At 34.2% G+C, this 24,301-nt stretch overlaps 4 protein-coding genes and 1 long non-coding RNA gene across 6 annotated transcripts in view; 3 read left to right on the top strand and 2 right to left on the bottom strand.

Annotated features, from left to right (window-relative positions):
• Positions 1-1,410: 1,410 nt before the first annotated feature.
• LOC112049477 (beta-ureidopropionase-like) lies at positions 1,411-2,753 on the bottom strand. The gene has a single exon (XM_052886492.1). The coding sequence runs from the start codon at positions 2,684-2,686 to the stop codon at positions 1,517-1,519; it is 1,170 nt and encodes a 389-aa protein (XP_052742452.1). The 5' UTR covers positions 2,687-2,753; the 3' UTR covers positions 1,411-1,516.
• Positions 2,754-2,898: 145 nt separating this feature from the next.
• On the top strand, positions 2,899-4,594 carry LOC112049478 (beta-ureidopropionase-like). The gene has a single exon (XM_052886493.1). The coding sequence runs from the start codon at positions 3,498-3,500 to the stop codon at positions 4,575-4,577; it is 1,080 nt and encodes a 359-aa protein (XP_052742453.1). The 5' UTR covers positions 2,899-3,497; the 3' UTR covers positions 4,578-4,594.
• Positions 4,595-4,933: 339 nt separating this feature from the next.
• On the top strand, positions 4,934-7,340 carry LOC112049479 (proteasome subunit beta type-3). Its single transcript, XM_024087356.2, has 5 exons — positions 4,934-5,091; positions 5,339-5,544; positions 6,081-6,249; positions 6,484-6,612; positions 7,179-7,340. The coding sequence occupies exons 1-5, from the start codon at positions 5,089-5,091 to the stop codon at positions 7,287-7,289; spliced, it is 618 nt and encodes a 205-aa protein (XP_023943124.1). The 5' UTR covers positions 4,934-5,088; the 3' UTR covers positions 7,290-7,340.
• Positions 7,341-11,727: 4,387 nt separating this feature from the next.
• Positions 11,728-24,301, bottom strand: part of LOC112049512 (phosphatidylinositol 5-phosphate 4-kinase type-2 alpha) — a 31,826-nt gene continuing 19,252 nt past the window's right edge. For both annotated transcript variants that reach the window (XM_024087441.2, XM_024087442.2), the window contains 3 exons: positions 21,714-21,826; positions 20,884-20,954; positions 11,728-20,355 (listed from right to left, as the gene is read on the bottom strand). In XM_024087441.2, the coding sequence (XP_023943209.1) occupies positions 20,233-20,355; positions 20,884-20,954; positions 21,714-21,826 (307 nt within the window). In that variant the 3' untranslated portion in view covers positions 11,728-20,232. The remainder of the gene's footprint in view (positions 20,356-20,883; positions 20,955-21,713; positions 21,827-24,301) is intronic.
• LOC112044643 (uncharacterized) lies at positions 22,057-22,931 on the top strand. The gene is made up of 2 exons (XR_008251584.1): positions 22,057-22,194; positions 22,595-22,931. It is a non-coding gene; the product is annotated as an uncharacterized LOC112044643 (long non-coding RNA).

Genomic DNA, 24,301 nt, shown 5'->3' with positions numbered 1-24,301 from the left:
AAAGACCGAGGGAAAACAGAACCCAAGACCTCTGAGATTTGAAGCCTGTCTTTACACCGAGGTTTCGCGTACCTATTTAAACTTGAAATAGGTTATAAACATACCTGTTATTCTATCAACGTCTCTAATGTTTCACCGCCCACTTAAAGTATTTAATTGTATAACTTATTCAATTAATTCCCTGCTTTATCAATTGGTATGCGAACTGCAACTGTTTACATAACCAATTGCAATGTGCAGTCTAGACTACCGCACCTACTGGTGTATCTAGATTTACATACCATCTGCAATTTACTAACTGCGTATTATAACATCTATAATCTTTTCTAAGAAACATCTTGCACAATAACATACCTATTATTATTAAGCATTTTAAGAAATGAAATATTACCTGTCTCAAACAGTCAAGGAAAAACATCGAGAGGAAACCTGCATACCTAAGAATTTACTTAATTTTCTACGTGTGTGAAGTCTGCTAATCCGCATTCGACCAGCGTGGTTGACTATTAGCCTAACCCCTCTCATTCAAAAAGGAGAATCAGGCTCAATAGTGAGCCGTAGGTATAATAAAGTCTGACAATGTGTTATAAGCAAAGGATATTGAATAAGATAACTTATAATAATTAAGTTCAAACGACTTGTGTGGTAATGAGTCAATGGCTTGATTAGTAAGTAGGTATAGAGATAAAGCCGGATGTCATCACATATGGTTCATCATACTAATACTAGCGGACGCACGCGACTTCGTCTGCCCTTAGACCTCCTTAATCCCGCCGTACCGCAAAATCAGTTCTTTGCTGACTATGCTGCCAAATTTCATGCTTGTAAGTCAAGCAGTTTTCAAGATTTCGTGATGTAGATTATAGAGGTAAAGTAATCTCTGGATCTACTGAACCGATTTTGAAATTGTTTTTACCAATCGAGTGTCATAGAGGCTATATTTTATTCCCGTATTCTCATGGGAACAGAAACTACGCGGGTGAGACTGCAGTGCATTCACTAGTTTAGATTATAAAGAGTATTTCACTGCCCCGTTGGCTTAGTGATTAGTCTATGTTATACGTCGAGAGTCTTGGTTTAACTCCTAGGTCGAGTTTTTCTTTCTCTTTAGTTCTTCTAATTCTCAATAGCCCACAGTTGAGAAGATTGGATGTGTGCCATTCACATGCCTCGGAGAATAGGTACGATAAGCTAAAGTCGTGTATTTCTAAAGTCAGAAAAATCGCTATAGAGACTGCAGAAAAAAGTGACGAAAATTTAGTCTCTTTTCATTCCTACCTTAAAATATAGGTACCTTAATTCAGACTGGTTATTTTATTATTTATAATTATACAATTAAAGTACCTACTCGTATATGTTGATTGAAATCAAGAGTGATCTATGATAATGAATTTATAATAGGAAAAAAAATTAAAATACAAGGAATGTTTATTTTTAGATAATTATAAAAATTAATATTAACAATTTACTGGATGCTTAACAACTTAAAGTTATACCTCAACTATTATTCATCTTCTTACTTCTCATTTTCGTGAACAACTTGGGGTTTGAAATCCAAATCGAGAACCTTCTTCAGACTGTCGACATACATGTCCAAGCGTTGGGTCATGTAATAGCAGCGACGATCTCTAATCTGTCTGTTCATATTCAAGTCCATTTCAGCGATGAGAAGACCATCCCTTGTACGCGATAGACCTGGGCATCTGACACCGTCCGGTCCAGTGAAATAACTTGAGCCGTAGAAAAGTCCCAAGTCTTTATGCGCAGGCTTGCCGTCAGCTGACGTAAACTCATTAGGGAACTCCTCATATCCGACTCTGTTTATAGCAGCTGTGAAGTAGCAGTTGGTAATCGCTGCGTTTCTTGCTTCAACATTCCACATATACTCACTGCCAGCCTCAGCAGCAATAGTTGCGGATGGATTGAACACAATCTCCGCGCCATTTTGGCCGAACATCATCCAATTTAGAACGTGGTGACGTCCGAAGCAGATGTTGACCGCGATCTTGCCGTAACGGGTCGCAAAAACTGGATGCCCGGTGTTGCCTTCCATGTAGTAGTTGGATTCGTTGAAATCACCCACCCTCGGAATGTGGTTCTTGCGATGCTTGCCAATAACGTTGCCTGTATCGCTAATCACGACAGCGGTGTTCCACAAAATATCGGCGTGTTTCTCATCTCTCTCGAGGATCGAAGAAACTATAACCATCGCATATTTGATAGCCAGCTCCCGGAGGAAGCGGGTAGTCGGGCCGTCTTCTGCTGATTCGGCAAACTCGCACCAAGGTACTTTCTCTCGAGTGCAGAAAGCGAAAGGCATGTTCCAAAGTTCTTGGAAGCAGAGGATATTGACACCTTCTTGTCCTGCGACGTCGATTATCTTCTTCACTTTTGCGAGTATCGCATTTTTCTGCTCGATAATAGGACGGTCTGTTGGTGCGGCGATCGAGTGTTGGATGACGCCTACCTTGACAATCCTCGGAGGTCTGGTAGATTCTTTCTTAGCAGGGAATGCATAAGCAGCAACATCGAAATCGTTGTCTTTCGCAGCAACAAGCGAAGAGTCTTTTAGCTTGATTTCCAAATGATTCTTGCGTCCATAGTATATTCTGTTGAACTCGTCTAGATCTTTGCTACTAAGGTTGTTGTTAATAATAGCTTCAAGGCTGTGCGTTTCCCCGTCCATGGTGATAGATTACCGGCCGCTATGGAGTTGGTGTCGACGACTGATCGTTCTCGATCGATCGCGCCTTTAAATAGTCACACCGGTTATACTGGATGCATTTAAAACTGTTTGTGTCTGTTAGTTACAAGATCCCGATGACCTTAGCCCTAGTGATAAGTTAAACTTGCTTTGAGAAAAATATTTGGTTTATCGTTGTTGATACACGCAACCCGAAATGTAAACTTGGGGTATAATGACTTTGTAAAGATTTATACACAATACTTTGTACATTTAAAATTATTAATTAAACACTTGCGATGAAGAAGAAATTAAACTTATAAGTAGATATTTACACTCAGTTCTGTTATGGTACCTTGGTACCTACTTATTTGCTGACAGGCCGGAATTTAGAAGTAGGTAGGTAAATACTAGCCTGAGGTACCTACTTTTGTAAGTTCTAATATCTTTAGTCTGCTAATAGGTACTTATTAAGTAATTTATCAAACGGTATGTAGGTGAGAGTAATTTATGATTTAAATCTTCGAGATAAGTTTCTACTCCTATTGAGCAAATAAACCGATTCTACGTAGGTAATCTCCGAAAAAAATTTTAACTGTAAAAACATTATTTGTAAATAATTATACTCGATATTACAAATCCTTATTAATATGTAAATGACGAGGCGAGACGACACATTCTCGGTCCGTACATCAAGCTCGAACGTATCTTTGAATAAATCAATAAGTACAAGATACCTACAGATCCAATATTTACTACCAGCGCCTTACGTAATTATTTGATCAACTAACGTAACACGTTCCGCAAAAACAATATGTACAATCTTGATAATATAATTAAAGAACGTTTAAAACCTGAACAATTAAAACAATTCAACAAGATTTACTACGGAAGAGAAGATCATTGTAAGTTAAAACTTTTGGAATCAACAATTGAAGTAAGTGCAAGAAATAATTTTGATGTGGCGGGCTACTCATTTAGCGCAGCAAAAGAAGAGGTTAGAAAACCTAATATTTTGAGGTTAGGATTAATTCAGCATTCCATTGCTTTACCTACTGATAGCCCAATATGTGAACAAAGGCAAGCGATATTCGATAAAATTGAAAAGATAATCGATGTAGCCTCTTCTGAAAATGTCCGCATAATTTGTTTACAAGAAGCATGGACAATGCCGTTTTTTCTTTGCACGCGAGAAAAAGAAAGATGGGCGGAGTTCGTCGAATCACCCTCTGATGGTCCTAGTACCTTATTTCTTAGTAAGTTGGCAAAAAAGCATGAAATGGTCATTGTCTCCCCAATTCTGGAAAAGGATGAAGACGGCGTGTGGTGGAACACTGCGGTTATCATTGATGAAATGGGTAACTATATGGGAAAACATCGCAAAAATCATTTACCCAGTGTTGGAAGTTTTAGTGAAACCTCATATTATGCTCCTGGCGACACCGGCCACCCAGTTTTTGAAACAAAGTATGGAAAAATTGCAGTAAACATTTGCTATGGACGCCATCAAGCATTAAATTGGTTAATGTTTGCCATTAACGGAGCTGACATAGTTTTCAATCCATCAGCTACTATAGCGGAATTTGGAGAAACGTTTTGGGGTATCGAAGCTAGAAATGCTGCTATTGCCAACAGTTATTTTACTTGCAGCATTAACCGGGTTGGTAATGAAGAGTTTTACGTTCAAAATGAGAAGAAATCGAGAACTTATTATGGTTCTAGTTATGTAACAGCTCCTGATGGATCAAGAACTCCTGGTCTATCAAAGGATAAGGATGGATTGCTCATTGTAGAAGTTGATTTGAATTTGTGTCGGCAAATAAAAGATAAATGGAACTTCAACATGACCGCGCGCTTAGATATGTACACAAAGGCCCTTGCGCAATTTAAGTAAAATAAATATTGTGAACGTTTTTTTTATAATTTTCTTCATAATTTACCCCCCATTTTTCATCATACATAGACTAAAAAAATATTTGCTAAATTAGTTTGGCTAGTGAAAATAGAAACTGAAATCGCCTGTCAATTTAAAAAAAATATATTTAAACAGTTTTTATTGTTCAATTATTGTTTTGTTTGTGAATACATACACATATTAAACTTAGTTATTCCAACATTTGCACTATAGTTTTGAGAATTTACTCCGATTTTTTTAAATTTGGCGGGCGATTTTATTCTCTTCTTTTATTAGCCGAACTCTATGGAAAATCATCTAGATTATTTAATCTGTAAAAAAAGCGAAAACGGAACGTATATTTTTAGTCCGTGGTCATTAGTCTATGTCTATGGCGAATGATATGTCATTTTCGCCATTGAAGTTTGAATTCGAACAGAAAAGAAAATAGAATTTTCGAGTTGAAAAGTAATTATTATATTCTTATAACATCACTTTAAAAGCAGTGAAAATGGTAAGTCGTTTAGTCTTTAAGTGTATTAATTGCTAATTATTTTATTTTAAACCAAACGCCGGCTTTGGTTATGATAGCGTCATTACCAAGCGTATTTCTGCTAAATATTTTCTGTTTTCATCATTATTCTCTAGTTCTTATACACTTAACTATGCTTTCAATGTATTTTAATATAGAAAGTAACACTTTAAACCGAGAAAGAGAAAATACGAGATAATTGAAACAAAAACACTAATTCATGTTTTAGTCTATTTTGGCGTACAATGGAGGTGCAGTGGTGGCAATGAAGGGTAAAGACTGTGTGGCGATCGCTACAGATAAGCGCTACGGTATCCAAGCCCAGACAATATCGGCAAACTTCCCGAAAGTGTTTCAAATGGGCCCCACACTGTATGTAGGGCTCCCAGGATTAGCAACTGACACCCAGACTGTTTATCAGAGGCTTAAATTCAGGTAAATTCCACCTCAATTGTGGTCTTCCCACTGGTCACTCGTCATAATTCTAAAATGGTCTTGCTCCAATATAGTATAATATTTTTTCTGTTATAATATAACCTACCCACTGCTATTTTAGATTTCCCATCCTTTGCACATTAGAGAACTTTTTACTACGTTTTTTTTTAGCCATTTGTAAGTTTTCCTCTCCCTAGGTGTGACTCCTACTGGTTTCCTTTCCATTGCCATTTGAGCTACCCTAAGTTTTTAGAGAATACCTCTAGTGATTATGCAAGTTTCAAGTTGAATCAGTTAGTAACAAGATTACTATTAATAAACTTCTTAATGTATAAAAAAAACAAGTTTGCATTGGACCACATAACTGAAGTCAAATTTCTTTAGCTATTGCCAGACAAGGCGAACAGACATTAAGACTGTCTCGCCTCGCCTGATTGCACTTTTGTATTGCATTCATCAGCTTCCTCCGCAAGTCAAGTGTGTGATACACTTCAAAAAACAACATTTTATTAAGTAACATCAACATTTGTTTCCAGAATGAATCTCTATGAGCTTAAGGAGAACAGAATAATGAGGCCCAACACATTCTCAGCGATGCTGTCAAACCTGCTGTATGAGAGGCGTTTTGGACCCTACTTCATTGAGCCTGTCGTTGCTGGTCTAGACCCCATTGACAATAAACCTTATGTCTGCAATATGGACTTGGTAAATATTTAAAACATTTTTTACTTGGAATCTCTTTGAAGGATAAAATCTGGAAGTAAGTGATTCGCCTAAGAACAAAAGTCCTTATATTTTCAAATTTGTAAGTTAAGAACTTGTATTCAACAAACAACATGCAAAATTATGAATGTGGTCCTCGAATTATGCACACTCTATACCTCACAGAGCCTGGTCTAAATACTATAGTCTAAATGATGATAATATCTGTATTTTCAGATTGGTTGTCCAAATGAGCCTGAAGACTTTGTAGTATCAGGCACGTGCACAGATCAGCTGTATGGTATGTGTGAAGCTCTGTGGGAGCCAAATCTATCACCAGATGAGCTGTTTGAAACCATTTCACAGGTATGTTGGTTTTATTTAGATATTATATTTATTTTTCGTTTTTCAGTCAAAATTAATGCTATGTTGTATTTTTTTATTCTTTACAAATTAGCCCTTGACTACAATCTCACCTGATGGTAAGTGATGATGCAGTCTAAGATGGAAGTGGGCTAATTTGTTAGGAGGATGAGAATCCACACCCCTTTTGGTTTCAAACAAAAGAAAAAGCCCTGACTGAGTTTGTTGTGGGGTCTTTTTGGACCAAGGGGTGTTTGGAACCCTCGTGAATTTAATTTTTAACCAATTATTATCACCATTATCTAATATTATTACCTGACGTTTCAAAAATGCTTATAAACAACTAATTTTTACTTTGTCACAACACACATTTGTAACATGTTTGCTGCGGCATTGATTTTTCTGTATTATCATCTGGTGCAGTACGAGGTTTTTGGACCTAAAACTTTGTGTGGTGAGGTGCGAGGTCCATCAACCTCGAACTCTTGAAGTCACTAGATGTAAGAGGTCAACTGACCACGTACCGCAGCGAACGTTAATAAAATTACCAACCAGATATTATTTTCCAGGCTCTAGTAAACGCGGCAGACCGCGACGCGATCTCCGGTTGGGGCGCTGTTGTCTACATCATTGAAAAGGACAAAATCACCGAGAAACACGTCAAGACTAGAATGGATTAATATATTTATGGGATATGGATTTTGCTTTTAATAATAAAACTTAAAACCTAACAGTTTTTATTTTTCTCAATGACTTTTGTTAGCTAAATGCAATAGGTTTATCAATTTTGCCAAGTTCGAAACTTTTTTTTTCATCATCATTATCAACCTATATTCGCTCGCTGCTGAGTTCGAGGCTCCTCTCAGAATGAGGGGTTAGGCCAATTGTCCACCATGCTGGTCCAATGCGGATTGACAGGCTTCACACACGCAGAGAATTAAGAAAATTATCTGGTGTGCTGGTTTTCTCACGATGTTTTTCCTTCACCGTTTGAGACACGTGATATTTCGGTTTAAAGATATTTATTTCTCCAAAAAAGAACGTACTGTTCACTTAACTTAGAGTTAACATATCGTCATTTTTGCAGACAGCATGCATTATTGTAACAAAATTTTAATTACATTGTTTTTTCAATATTTTGTCCAAGTTTGTGAGGATGTAGGATTTAATCGATTTCTTGAATGCTTTTATGTTGTTTAACTCCTTAATGGAGTTTGGCAGATTGTTATATAACTGAGCACCCTCACATAATATGTTTTTATTTCCATAGGTTTTTGTTCGTGGTCGCCATATATTGATTTTATATTTATTCCTGAGATTGAGTTTGTTAGTCCTATGCTTAAATGTTATAGTAGAATGTAGTGTGTTGGTCATGATTTTTTTAATTATGAGACAGGTATTGTATGTGTATAGTTGCGTGATATTGAATAGTTTTGTTTTAGTGTAAAGATCTTTTGTTGGTGTGTAAAAGTTGTAATGAAATAGTGTCTTGATTAATTTGTTTTGTGTGCGTTGTAATTTGTTAAGATGTGTCTGTGCAGCAGTTCCCCATATTTCTATTAAGTATTCCAAATGTGGCTTTGCTAGAGCGTTGTAGATAGTGTTTCTTACTTTGTACGGAATGCAATTCGATATTCTTCGTAAGACACCTGTTAGTGATGTTAATTTTGAAATTTGTTGATCAATATGAGAGTCCCAAATCAACTTGTCATCTATTACTAGGCCTAAATATTTTTCTGCGTGAGATCTTTGAATTTTAATGTTGTTGATTGTAAGTGGGTTAAAATCTAGAATTTTTTTATTTTTAGCTTTGAATATCATGTAAGATGTTTTAGTAGTGTTGATTGTTAAAAGATTATACAAGAAAAATTGACTTAATTTGTCTAAATCACTTTGAGCTTGTGCAATTGCTTCATGAATAGAGTGTGCAAAGTAAAATAGGCACGTATCATCTGCATAGAGGGTTAGCTGTCCTGATAGGTTAAGATTTATTATGTTATTAACATATATAAGGAAAAGTAATGGTCCTAAAATCGAGCCCTGAGGAACACCGCAAGTAACTAATTGAGAATTGCTTTTATTTTTAGATATTTGTACTATTTGTTTACGATTATTGAAATAAGAGGCAAAAACGGTTAGTGCAGTCCCAAGATCCCCGATGTTAGCTAGTTTTTGTAAGAGCTTTGGGTGGCTTACAGTATCGAATGCTTTTTTTAGGTCTATAAACACTCCTAAGCACACATGATTTCTATCTATATTAGTTTTTATTTTTGTAACTACGTCAATTGCTGCACATATTGTATTGGATTTTGGCCTAAACCCATATTGCTGTTCAATCAAAAAGTTTTTTTCATTTAAATATTTATTTAATCTGTTATATATAACTCTTTCAAAAACTTTAGAGACTACGGGCAATACTGATATGGGTCTGTAATTGCTGGGATCGGATTTTGACCCAGCCTTATGGATTGGAGTGACTTTTGCAATTTTCAAGCTATCAGGAAAAACCCCGTCTGTGAGACACTTGTTAATACAATTTGCGAGACTTGAGGCAATTACATTTTTAAGGCATTTCAAGGCTTTTGAGGTGATTCCATCGATACCCGCACTTGTATTGCTGTCTAAGTTGTTGATAATGTTTTTTACTTCATTAGGACTACATGGCTCGAATTCACTTAAAGTTATATCATGATGATAAGATTCTTTGTACATAAGAGTATGAATTAAATGTGCATGATATTTATGTGGAATGTTGTTAGCTAGTTCTGTACCTACAGTTAAAAAGAAATCATTAAATGTTTGACAAATTTTATCTCCATCTGTAATAGTGCCAGATGAAGTGCTCAATTTTGGGGGTGCACAGTTATTTTTGATTTTATTTACAGCTAAAGTATTGATTAAGTCCCACATCTTTTTAGGTTTATTAAAACATTTTTTAAATTCCTCAGTGTAGTACGTTTTTTGAGAGTCCTTAATCAATTCTTTCACACTTAATTTTTCAAGGTTATATTTGCTTAATAAATCTTCATTTTTGCTATTTTCTTTTAAGCTTTTCCAGACAGTGTTACGTCGGTCTATCGCTTTAATTATATCTTTATTAATCCAATCCTTCTGTGGCAGATTTAGTACTTTGTTCTTCACTATTTGGTTCTGTTTTATTTGTTGTTTTATATAGTTATCTATACATTCAAAATTTTCATTTATAGGTGGTTTAGTTTCTGAAGAACTCTTTTGTAAGCCGTCGTAATCAAGAGCAGTATACTGAACCCGCTGAAGTTCTTGTGGCGCACATCTGTATACTTCTACGTATAATTGTTTGTGATCGGATAAAGACGATTCTACAATTGACATCGTAAGGGTGTTATTTTTCAAATTAGTACAAACATGATCCAAGATGGTTTTAGTTGTAGATGTTTCACGAGTACAGTATTTTTTATCAATTTTATTTATTATGTCATAACCAGCTTCTTCTATAGTTCTTGTGTAGCTTACAATGTTGGTATTGGTGCTTAAGAGGTCTAGGTTGAAATCGCCAAACAATATTGTTCTGTTACGTTTTTGTAACTGCAAGGAATATGTTTCTAAAAAATTATTTACGTTTGACTCGCCAGGTTTATATATTCCGCCTATATTAAGGGCATATTTAGGTAAGTATATCCAAAGGTAATGATTTCCAGTCTCTGTTAGATTCTCTGTTATGTCATATGTAATGCTATTATGTAGGTAAATTGATACCCCTCCACCTTTACTAGTTGTCCTGTAGTTGTAAATGTGTGTATAGCACGGTAGTTGGAATTGACAAGCATCTTGGTCAGATCTAAGCCAAGTCTCGGTAAAAACAAGAACATGGAGTGATTTCGGCACTGATTTCAGTATACATTGGATTTCTTCAAACTTGCCTGGCTTTCTAATACTTCGTAGGTTAGCATAGAAAAATTTTAATGACTTTGAATTTGCAGGTAAATCTTCATATTTTTGTATTAAATTGTGTGAGACGTAGTTGCTACCTATACTGGTCGAATACTTCGTTAATTCACAGTGAACAGTACTGATTAATCGTTTTTTGATTTTATAATTTTAGGTACTCCCTGCACATACTTAATAATAAGGTCGGTTTCCCCACTTTCTTTTCTTTTTTGCAACTCTAATGAAAGTTGATTCAAAAATGTCTTCTGAGATGGAGTTTGGTCAGCATACATACGAAAGCTGTCGGGCAGTTTCGATTTATTTCGTAGTAACTGTTTTGGAACGGCAGGCGAATCGAAACACACTTTTAGAGGCCTAATCTTCCCAGGGATATATTTTCCAAGACGTATAGTTTTCATCGGTTTTGGGCATTGTTCAGATAAGGTTTTAATAACATTAAATGTCTCGTTGTCATCATGAGTGCGCCGGGCAGCAAAGTTTTTGTTACATATTTCACTAATACCCACAATAATAACATTTTTCTCGCGGTCACAGCGGTCTTTGAGTTCGAGCATAAGGTCTTCGTAGGTAGGAGGAAGCGATTTTTTGCTCATAACGCTATTGGTTGCGGGATCGCCTGTCTGATTTAGTATATTATGTAACACTTTATTCTCCGATTTAATGTTTTCAATTTCTTGCTGTAGTGTGTTATATTTTGAGTTTAAGTTTTCGGTAGTTTTTTTTAAAGATTTTATTTCATTTGTTAGATCTGTAACCTCTTGCCGTATTACCAGCAAACTTTCATTTTGAGTGGCTGCGAATTCTTGAAAAAATTTCATAATATCTCTGCGAAACTCGGCTAACTCCCTTTGAAAGTCGTTCAAAAATATTTAATTTCTTAAAATGTACCTACGCAACTGAAAAGTTGGAGGTGCATGCCCCAGACCAGATTCGAACCCACACCCTCCGGAATCTGAGACAGAGATCTTATGCACTGGGTTATCATGGCTCTCATATTTTGTTTCATACCTGATGTAAAAGATCAATTTCATTTGAGTCCAGATAGTAATTAATGGATTTTATAAAATTTTATCTCAGCGAGAAAATAAAATATATAGACCAATCATCAAAAGACAATAAAAATATTGATACCTATAATGATTGATTGATATTGAAGGATTTCATGATCAAGGAAAAATAAAACTCGTCTAATGCAGAAACATTATAAACCGAATATTTAAAAAACTAAAGTTTTTATTATTTTTTTCATACACATGTCTTTACAAAGAGTAAGGAGACTAGAGAATTAACATTTCAATCGTGTCGCATACAAATGCCAAATATTTAGCGAAAGCATCGGTATTATTTGCCATAGAGTAAAGGAAAAAGATAGACAACACAACACTAAACTGACAATTTGTTTAACATACAAACAATATCAGCAAGTCCAATTTAATAGTTTCCGAAACCAGTTATTTTAACCGACTTCTGAAAAGGAGGAGCTTCTAAATTCAGTTGTGGATATTAAGTGATTTTACTTCTTCTAAAACTAACTTAGCGTTTGTTGTCCTCGCAGTTATTTTTAAAAGTATTCCTGCCGAAAATTACTAAAGCACACTAATATATTACGATTATTAATTCCAGTCAGTAAAATGACATTTCAGTGACAGTTGCACTTGTCATTTTACTGACTGGAATGAATAATCGTAATAAAGAGAAGGAATTGTCGTTATCAATATAATAGTTGTGAGTAACATCTTACAATACAAATATATATTTTTATTACTATGATATTTTATGATATGAATACAATATAGAATATGTGAAATGTTTTCATTTGTGTGTTTTTAGTCTTACCATTAAATGTTAAACAAAGAGAATCCAGGCCAAGTGGGACAATAAACTTTCCGTTTATCCTTTTCCTTTACTCTAAGTTAGTCAATAATAAATATTAGGTATACGCCCGTAAATATAGGCTTTAGCTCCCTCACCGTAAACAAAGTAAATAACCTATTATACAAATTGTAACATTAAATTACAAATTATTTATCGACCTAAACAATGGCAACACATATTAATATGAAATTAAAGATTGTTCGTGACCGATATATGCCCATTCGATGAATCTGACTGTGTAAAATCTATTAAATCTATTTTTGAAAGTATGTTTGGGTTTGGATTTAGTGTTTAGGTGACAGACAAGTGTTAGTTTGTCTAATAAAGAAGGTTCGTTTCGCTAGAGAAGATTTCTTCAGATTTACACACCTGTCACTGTCAAACGCTTGTTACACCTTACCACTGCATCTAGGGTTGCCAGGTCACTAAATCCAATAGCCGGAAAGTGCTTGTAAACTGAGCCTACTTGAAATAAATGAATTTTCAAAAGACTACTAGAGCTTGGCCGGACATTGGGATGAAAAGGCCGGACACTCTCGTACGGACACATTATTGAGGATATTGTGTCTCTGTAAAATAAGCTTTTTGACTATTATTATACTTAAATATTGTTAAATTCTAATAAAATATAAATAAAATCGAACCACTTTTACTAATTTTTCGGGTATTAATAGTTATTAATAATTCAAACAAAGTTATTAGTAAAAATTGAGTTCTAGAAATGTAAAAATTGTTTTGGCCGGACACGCAATCTAAAAGGCCAACTATGTCCGGCTTTATCCGGACGCCTGGCAACGCTAACTGCATCCAAAGTCTAACAATACTTCCAAAGTAGACAAACTACACAAAGTAGTAAAATAAACTAAAGTCCAGCCGTTTAAAGATTGCGTTTCTGACAGGTCGTGATCGAATCGGGCGATGTAACTTCGTACAAGGTTGTTGAACTGCGCTGTTTCAAGGTTATGCCAACTGTTTGTCTTTGTAGTGATGAGACAAAATACTAAGGCAATTGTAATTGAATGTTTGTCCCATTCGATCACAACCTGTCAGACACAGCTGTTACTTTCTGGTAACACTGGGAAAAGGACAGCACTTTAGTAGTTGGAAAAATAGCAAGTCACACTGATTTGAGTGAGACCGTTTGGGATTAGAACGCTATTGAAACGTGGTTGTTATTTTTTTTTAATTTAAATGTCAAATATGCTCTGGCTTCTAGCTTTTCTAGCGCTTTAAGCATGGTTATTCAATTTAGTTTAGTTTATCACTTGTGTTGCTTTCATCTAGCACCAAAATGCGAATTTTTTCTCAACTCAGTACGTGTGAATGGATTTAGTAAACATATGTTAACTCTCACAGGACTTTCCAACTTTACAACACTATCAAGTAAGTAAATCAGTCATTTTCAAATATAGTCAAACGCTTGTGAGTTTTAATACTTGGTGTATTAAAGCTTTGACATTTGATTACATAGTGGAAGATGACGAATCTAGAAAATACTGTGAGAGTTAACACTAATGTTTTTTACATCCATTTAACAAAAGAGAGACAAATATCTTAGCAATCCATGGATGGTCTTTAGAAATAAATGTCACGTATTCACCTTAATTGCCTGTCAATCTTTATTCCTGACCCTGACTTTTCAATTTACTTATTCAACTGCGTTGTACAAAAACCATCGATAATGGGCGTTTTAACACGTTGTTCAGAAATCATAGACATCAAAATTTATAAAAAGTCACAGACAATTTACGTCACAAATACATACACACACCACCGTGAGCTTGAATCACAATTTAAATTATTTGTGTGTTGAAATGTGCATTACATAGGTAGGTAAAAATTTTGGACAACAATTTGATTTAAAACGGAATAAAGTGCTATATATCTTACTTAGAGCAAAATTATATTCTAAAAGTAAACAACTATCACAAAAAAGCTATCTTTGAGAAGGGTGAAAATTTTGAGAATTTTTTTTTATATTTATGAATATAATTTTTGAAATAGTAAAGCCAAAATAGCGACGTATTTATTGAGGAAAGAATAATTCAAAAAAGTTTTATAAGCACTTTTAAAATTTTCATACAATATTGTTTTGTAAAGAGGGCATTCCCATTATATTAGATATGCAAAATCGAAGATGACATCCCCTCCTCCGAGGCTTTACTATTCAAAGTGTCCATGTAATACGTAATTCCGAAACAAATTTACAAATAGGATAAAATACAATTTTATTACATACAAACAATAAAAATAACTAAATGATAATACCGTCTCAACAATTATGGATTACATACAATACCAATATACTCCGTCGTCAGCTTTCATATAGAATAATAAATCACAATACCACCGTAACAATCCAAGTCTTAAAACCGTTAGAGACGGTTTGTAATAGAACACACCGAATATGGGCGTTTCTGTTACATTTTTAACCCGGTGAGTAAATTAACCATGGGCTTGTGTAATGTCCTAAACATCACAAACAAAGGCTTTTAGACCAAGAACCTACAGCCGTTATTAAGCCTGTTATTAAAAAAAAATCAGGGCTCAAGGTCAACAAAGTTCAGATAATATCCAGTCAGTAAAATGACAAGTGCGACTGTCACTGGAATGTCATTTTACTAGTAAAATAATATTTCAGTGACAGTTGCACTTGTCATAGTAAAATGACATTCTAGTGACAGTTGAAATTGTCATTTTACTGGCAGGAATTAATCCTCCGACTATAGTATAATAACTGAACTTTATTGTATATTTATATTTAACCTTGAGATAGCACGAATGGCCTATGCTTTGAGCTTCCCAAATGCAGGTTAGAAACAGTATTGTCTATGAATAAGGGTCGCACTTACAAACTACGCTTGGATTTAGTCATGGACACTACAAAAACTCGATCTTTGGTCTCTGATCTCACCAGGGTACAATAATTTACCAATATTTCGGCTCAGAACATTGGGGCTTAAACAAGTCCCATACTCGGTACGAACTAGAACAAACCATCGATTATAGAATAATAAATAACAAAATCTTACAATATAGTGTTTTTAACGCTACACTAGACAGAAACTAAGCAAATTATTTATATTTATTATTATATTATTGGCAAAGTTACGAAATACACGGCAAATCCGTCAGATTTGGGTGCAACGTATTTAATTACAATTGCCTATAAAAACAGCCTTATGATTGGCGCACATTTTGAGAGACTTGCACGTCTAAAATATCATACTAATATTATAAAGGCGAAAGTCTGTAGGTCTGTGTAAAAGTGCGTATCCGTTAAATTCTCCTTCGCGCTGCAATTACTGAACCGATTTGGCTGGAATATAGAATGACAATAATTTATAACCTGTATTAACTCATGGGGACATATGCTACTATTTGAAAAAACAGAAGCTTAAGTTAATTAAGGCTAACTATAAACTATATCCATTCTACGGATAAATTTCACCAAATATCGGGCTCAGTAGTTGCGGTAATAGTTAACAAATATGCAAATTTTCAAGCAAACTTTCCTTTAAAATATTAATGTGAGGATTTTTCAATCAACATTAAATACATTAATATAATCAAGGTGTGAACAAATAATAATCGATTAAAAAGAATGACATATCACCAACAAAAAAAAAAGTACTCCACATACTAAGTTTCGTATGTCTAAATGTGCGCTAACCATTACTCGTTTATCAAACTTTACACCGAGTTTTAGCAAGTAATTAATATTTATTAACTTTAATTGTTAAATTTAACTTTCAAAACTTTTATTACAATGATATACTTTTTTTAACAATATAATTAATTAATTAATTAATTTTTCAATTTCCATTACGAACTAGTCTACGATAGCGGAACATTATAAAGGCTAGTTAACGAGATTTGGAAATTATTGCAAAATTGTGTGCTTCGTGTTTAAGGGTAACCCTTATTATTATTTTTTATCTTAATATCAGTTCAAATATTAAAATTACTTATGGCTCATTTTCATTAACATGCATATTGCATATGCATCCCATACGAAGGCATGCAAAAACTGTTTCCATTATTTCATAAGGGGCCGCATGCAAACAGTAAAATGTATGTATTCAAACTAGTGGCGGAGCGTGCCTTGGAGGCAATATCTATTGGGTTTCCCAACTAATTTTGATTTTTGATTTGATTTAACACGTTCGCTGCGGTACAAGGTCAATTGACCTCGCAAGTCTAGTGTCTTCAAGAGTTACAAGGTCGATGGACCACGTACCGCACAGAAAAATCTGTGCCGCAGCGAACGTGTTAATTTCGACAAGGCCCCTCATTTTAGATTGAAAAAATATTTCGAGTTTTTGATTTATCACTAACTCTTTCACCACAAAGTAAAATTGGTATTAAAATGTTTGTTATACATACATACCACAAAAGATGTAATATGTTTTTTTTTTGGTTTCGAGTGTGAGAACATTAAATATTGTGGATTACATTTTACTATTCTGATTTTTTACTGATTCGAACTACATGAATTCTGACTAACAATTGAATTAATTAATGAAAATGAGCCTTTAAGGATAGCAGACAAGCTTGCTTCGCTATCATTTTCATATTATTACATAAATAATTGTAAATTATATGCAAGACAAAACGTTTCAAACTTGCATACAATTTACAACTCTATTCCAACTGAATAAGAACGATAATTATCCGTACGATAAATGCTTGATACTTGGTATACTCGGATCCTTAAATTGACCACAACTTTGGGAATAACATAGCTCTTATTATCATTACGTTTTCACTTCCACCGATATTATTTCTCGATTTAAAAACTTTTAAAACATGTTACCTACATTCCATGGAATTCACAGCTTTAATCAAAAATTCATGTACACAGTATGTAAAATAATACAAAAATAAAATTTTGCAAATACATTTCAAATAACTTTTCCATCAATACGCCAAAGAAGTTAAGACTCATTGAGACATATTCACAGAAACTTGTGTACGATTCAATAATAATAAACAATTCATAAATAGGGAAATATGAAAAACACGCATATCACAAAAAAAACATGGCGCCAGGAATTTTACACCGTGTTTCTCTTTTCATAACAGCGGAAAAAAAGGTATTTCGTAGGTGTCTGTTGAAAAATTTATTTACAATCTGATACTCAATTTTTTGATCGAATTTCCATTGTTATTTTAATAATCTGATAAAACTATCAATAATGATTGGTTGCTCTATATCTATAGTAACAGATTTTTGTGATAATGACAGTAAATGTTGTGTTGCCACACAGTGAGTTTATTAGTTCCATTTTTATTAACTTCTACTCTTTTATGGCGCACTTTAAGTCTGTGCCATTTTTTAAAAGTTGGAAAGAGTACCAGGATGTTTAAAAAAAAACGTGCTCTCAGAGCATCGACGTCATACTTCTCAATGGTCACGTCACTAGACACTATTAATTTCGTATAATTTGTTGTCATCTTCTAACAAAATAAATAAAATAACATAGCAACTGAAATTATATATTATTTACTTATACAATATAATAATAATTACTTATAACACATAATTTTTTGATAATGGTTAATTTCATGCAGTATAACCTTTTGACCTCTTATAATTAAAGGACACACAATCATGTAGAAAATGTCACTTGAAAACTGGCCAATTTTGCTTTGGCAGTTTTGGAATTATTGGTAAAGAAAATTATACCTAATGACCTTTAAACATAGTCCAATATTCAAAAAATAACCCAAATTCACAGCAAATTCAATTTAAGGTTGAATTTGCTGTGAATTTGGGTTTTTTGATGATTTTGGGATTGAGTTTAAGGTTGAATTTGCAAATGCGACTACTTGAATTGAGTGCCAAGAAGTTGTGTTTGGCACTCATTGAGTGGGGACGTTTTTTGGTCGCTGATTGTGCATCCACTTTTTAATAGGAGATCGATGAGTATAACTTTATTATGGTAGCTAATCTATTAGAATCCCATGCTTCAACTTGAGAAGCTAAAGGATTTTATTTAAAAAGTTTTAGCCATGTTTTTTACCTGACTACGTCGAAGACAAAGAAGGTTTCAAATATTAAAATGGTATAATAATAGTTAATATAATAAATGTTCAATATAATATTATACCTAAAGGTACGTTACAGACAAATTGCAAACAACAAACCTTCATATTGTTAACAAAATTTGATAAATTCAGATACATTGCGTATACATTACTCTGACTAAAAATAATTTGCATAAGGCTCGTTTTAAAATATACTTATTCAATTGTTTTTTTAGAAAAGCTACGCAATTTCTAGTTTTAAATATGTATTGGAACATGAAAAAATACTATAATTGGCACACCATACATATAATAAATAGCTTTACAACAGTTTAATTTATAAGGTTACATGAGAAATAATGTAATTTCCGACTCCTCTTAAGTGGGATAAGGGAAAGGAGATGATTACAAGAAATAATGTTATAATAATTATTACTTGTTAAATATACTATAGATTTCGTAAAATACATTTGTGGTAAAAACTAAACTAAATACGAGTATCCTTTTTCACAAAGAACTATTGAAAAAGGACAGCACTTTATCTATTTCAATAGAAACTGTAGACAACCGAAACGGTGCTAATGATAGTGCTATAAGAAGGCGAATATAAAATAATTAATGTCGTATTTAACGTTTTCGGTCAAAGTCAAACATTTCTAAGCAACCAGAGCGTACCTCTCACACATTGGTTGTGCACCTCAGACCAATTACATATGGACTTGCATCTCACCAAAATTCACGAACAAAATTGTCCGTCATTTTATGAAGGGGACGAGGTAAACTCACACATCAAAAATATTTATCTGTATGTGTGTTAACTTTACTTTAAAACATATGTTTTTGCTTTATGACATTGCAAAAACCCGTCCGACTATACGTTTACAGTTAAAAGAGCCTATAATATCGGTCAGTGGTCGTACAAATGTAACATGGTTGAACATTTCCAAACAATCACAGCATAGATAGTGAGTAATTCATTTGTTTTGCTATCTTTCGCGAAAAGCATATGAACCCCAACGACAACGTCGTCCTCAAAGGTCCGTTTATATCTACAGACATTTAGCGTGCCAGACACGTGCCGTGAACATTTTGTTGTAAATATTCTTTTTTTTTTAAAGAAAAAGTAGTACTTTTTTAATATGACCCATTTTTATCTTTTCGTACTATTTAGTCTTAAAAACTTTCAAATGAAATGTTCAAATGGGTACAACAATATTCTAAGGGTCAAATGACTTTTTGGTGTTTGAGTCATGCCCTTTAAATTTCAAGCTATCGAGGCTTTATAATTTTCATTGACATTGTCGACTGCAAAAGTAAAGCCTAAACATACGAAGGTTTACTATTGTCAGATTGGCTATCTCAACGCATGCTTAAAAAAAACTGAAAAATGACTTCATAGTTTTGACGTTGAAGACCTAGTTTTGGCATGAAACATACATATATTATTTTAAGTATTTTTTTAATATGACCCATTTTTATCTTTTCCCACCAATTAGTCAAATAAACTTTCAAATTAAATGTTCAAATGGGTACAACAATGTTCCAAGGGTCAAACGACCTTTTGGTGTTTGAGTCACGCCCTTTAACTTTCAAGCTAACCAGGCAGTCGACTGGAAAAGTAAAGCCTAAACATACGAAGGTTTAGGCTTTACTTTTGTCAGGATTGCTTAGGATCACAGATTTAATGGAGCATACCAAAACAAATCAATCACTCACTGATCACAATGAACTTCTCCAAAATGACACCTGCTTGTATTCATCAATGGGAGCGTATGTCACACATGGGCTACACTAGTTGCTCTCTATGGCCTTCGCTACGAACTCTATGAACCGTTTGCCGTACTGCTCGGGGTCGCAGGTTGATATCCCGTCGACATTGCTGCCGTACTTTACAGTCTTCGCCGCTTTGGCTGCCTGCAAATTTTTTATACAGATTCGTAAAGATCTTTCAATTTTTTATTAAAACTAAACTTTTTAGTGTAACTTTGTTATACATAATGAAAAATTAAGAAGGCCGACATTTTATATACAGCCCAGATTTGATGAATAAACCACAATATAATATATATTATAAAATTATAAATATAATATAATTAATAGTTATAATGATCAAATTATTATTGTCATTTATTAAATAATAATATTAGCTTTAGACTGGTTTAATTTCACTTTGATTGACAAATACAAAATCAAGATATGGTCAAGTACATTGTAAAATGTACGATTTCGACATTAGCAATTGTGAATTCTAATTATTTTTGGTTATTTTGATTTATAAAATAAAAGATTTTTCGTATTTTTTTTGTAACTTGCTGGGCCCAAAATGATTAGTGTCCTTTTAAATTAGCTTTGCCACATTTCATTTTAACATTTGTATCGGAATATCAGTATAAATGTAGAATGTTCAATGCAATCCTTAGTTAAATGTAGTTCTGAATTTACCTGTTTTTTAACTCCGTAGTGCGTCAACACGTCGATTAACGCAACGAAGTATATCTCTTTCTTTGGAGCACCTGGAACGTAAATTTTGAAAAATATATAATATCTTCTATAAAAATAAATTATTCGAAAAGTTAACTAGCTCGGCCAAATCGAAAAAGCAAGTCGTTTTTACTGCCTAGTCAAACAAACAAACAGTAAACTTTTAAAAATAAGGCTGTCCTTGAAAGGAGATGGTCCAGTACAGGTCCACTCTTGTTACCCCGTATCATTAAAATTTTAAAAATACAAGCATCTTATTAAAATTTATTAAAGTGAATAAATCTAAATAAATAAAAAACCCCAAGTTTTTGAGTTATAACAAGATGGCGCCCATAGAGCAACTATGACATGACAATTGACAGCAAACGTCAAATGCATTGAAAACGTCATCAATCCGCCATTATTACCCTTAATAGTGTTGCATTTCTTGGGAGATAATGAATATTATTTCGAAAGAATTAAAGTAAATTCGTAGATTTGTGTAATCAAAAATGGTTAAAAAAAATATTTTCTTTTATTTCCGCTAGAATAGACTGGACCTGGACTCCATACAATTTTGGACCATCTCCTTTATTTCATACTGGGCAGTAAAAACGACTTTTACTTGCTAATTTGGATGAGCAAAAGTAACTTTTCCGAGCAAGTGGGATGAAAAAATACACATAATGTTACGGTTCATTTACACGAGCGACAACTCTACCGACGACCGCAGTCGGCAACGTCTCAGCGGCAGGCAGACTACAGTCGGCTCTCGGCGGCAGCAGCTGCCGCTCGTGTAAATGAACACTTACCATCGTGGCTGGGTATGGCGTATATGTCTAGCTCGGGTATGATGCCCTCGTACCGCAGCGAGGACTGGCGGCCCAGACCGCGCGGACTGTCCGGGGGAGTGTTGAAGCCAAATCTGTATATTAAAGTGAATAATTAGAAACTCTGTAACACTTGGAAATATGTTACTGTGCATAGTTCAACTATTGTAACAATAAATTTGTAAAAGTTACAAATTTAATGTTGCAACATTATTTTGTTGGTAACTGAAGCTCGCGCTCGACATCGAGTCGCGCGCGGCGGTTTTTGCCGGGTTTACTGTTAGACGGCTGACGTCGCGATTTGACCTTGTAGGCAGGCCAGTCAGAACTAACGTCTGTTAAAGCACGGTCGCGTCACTAATTCGCGCGACCGACGCTGCCGTCTGCAGTTTTTATACTCAATTACCAAATACTGCTAATTCCAATATATTATAATATTGTGCTAAATCGTTCCCGCTATAGGGTAAGTTTTGAATAGTATATAAAACAAGATTAGATACGAGTTGTTAAAATAATCAATTATAGTTTGTGATTTTAATTTTATAAACTTTTTCCAAATTTCAGTATATATTTCCTTCTTGCAGCATTTATTTCATTTCATTCATTTAGCTTATACGCTGTTATAACTTGATTCTAATAATGTAACTATGTAGAATATTGCATCATTCTTTTCTTTGACTACCTTCTGCTTTTGTATATTACTTCGATTACATTTTAAATTCATTCAATTTATTAATATTTGTAAATTCCGTTTTGATGTCACCTACCATCGGCAATTCTGGTATGGTCGTACGAACTTGCAGCGTTGCCGGTGGTGGCTAAAACGAGAATGTTTACTTAGAAGTGGCAATGACGTATTCCAGGAGCGGAGTTAGTACTTCAAGAACAAAATTGTTGGGCGCGAGGTTGCCTGTTTTGGCGAGCTGCGCGACGTGCCTTCACTGAGAACCCTAATTGTCGTGACTCCCTCCTGCCTGCCGCTGCCCCTGGTGGACAAGTTCGTCGTCGCGTTCTCGTTGCTGCCGCCGTGGATTGCAGGGGAGTGCGGGCATTAATGGACAGAAGTGAAATATATTATTAAGGCCTGTACCCACGTTATATAAATTTGTGCCCGCCGGTTGATTTATTTTAATATACTTGTTAATAATAATTATTTACTTACTTTTCATTATTAATATTAGTACCTACCTACTCAAATAACTAAGGCGGGACACTGGCGCCCTGATCGTGGTTTAATGGCTTTCGCTTCTGTCAATTATAGCTAGTTTTGTTGATGGTATTTTTTTTTGTTTTTGTAAAACGCTTTAATTTTTTTTTGTTGGTTTGCAGTAACTAAGGTGATCGTAGTACTTTTCATTGTTGTGACTATGGTAAATGCCCCAAATTACTTTTATTTCTGTAATTCTTGTTATTTCGTAATTTAATTTGATTTAATATTTTGATACTAGATTATACTGCACTATAAATTTCTCACTGTATTTTTTTTCTCATTGTATTGAAATAACTGTACCTTAATTCTAAAGCTGCGTTCACACTAGTTACAAAAAAAAAAAAAATCTTTTATTTTTAGTTTTATGTTGTGATCTTTGCCTTTTCTATTAACTCGTTCATTTCATTCATTTCATTCGCTACTTAATCCATTCATCATCAAACCAAAGCGTTCCGTTAAATTATTGTAACAGAACGGAATTATTTTTTCTTTTATAATTTTTATGAGCCATTCACAACTTACCCTACTCACTATTTTTTTTTTCTTTTCTTATATTTATTAGAAATTTTTGTTGTTATTGGATTTAGCACTATATTTTATTTTTACCAACATGTCTCATGCGATAAAGTTTTTCTCTTTACAAAAGCCTGAGCTAGAATATGAAGTGGCTGTTAGAGGTGAAACACCTGCCAATACCGTAGCAGAGCTAAGAAAGCAAATAAATAAATTATCACAATTATACCCCTCAGAAGAAATTTTATATTCGCATTTAGACACTTCAGACGATTTATCTTACACTTTTGAACTATTAAATAAAATTAATTTAACCCTTGCGGAAGAGGTTTTTGATAAAAATACACTAAATCGCATCGAAAATCTTCTCTTCCACGTTTATCATAGGATCAATAGAATTGAACCCGATAAAGCTTCTTCAGATCAACACTCACAATGTAGTGAGCTTTATAAAAATTTATATGATAAATTACTAAATTTAAAATTAAAGAGTGTTGATCCTCTTGCCGTGGTCGGTATTAGTACAGATAACCAACCTTTGCCCACACCAATTAACGTGACAGTTACTTGTGAGGGTAACAGTAGATTTCCTTCCGAAGTGGTCAAGTTGAAATATGATGGGAAGTCATGTGTCCGCTCTTTTATTGAGCGTGTAAATGAATTTACCTTGGCTCGTAACATTTCGGGATCGAAACTTCTTACTTTTGCTACTGAGTTTTTTGCCGAAGATGCATTGCACTGGTTCCGTAGCGTGAAAGACCAAGTGTCGTCATGGGATGATCTTGTCGTGCTTCTCAAACAAGACTTCGATAAGCCCGATTATGACTACCGTCTATTAGCCGAGATT

The sequence above is a fragment of the Bicyclus anynana genome, chromosome 17 (genome assembly GCF_947172395.1).
Source record: "Bicyclus anynana chromosome 17, ilBicAnyn1.1, whole genome shotgun sequence".
Taxonomy (NCBI): Eukaryota; Metazoa; Arthropoda; class Insecta; order Lepidoptera; family Nymphalidae; genus Bicyclus; species Bicyclus anynana.
Note: the sequence above shows the minus strand (reverse complement) of the source record. Positions and strands in the feature narration are given on the sequence as shown.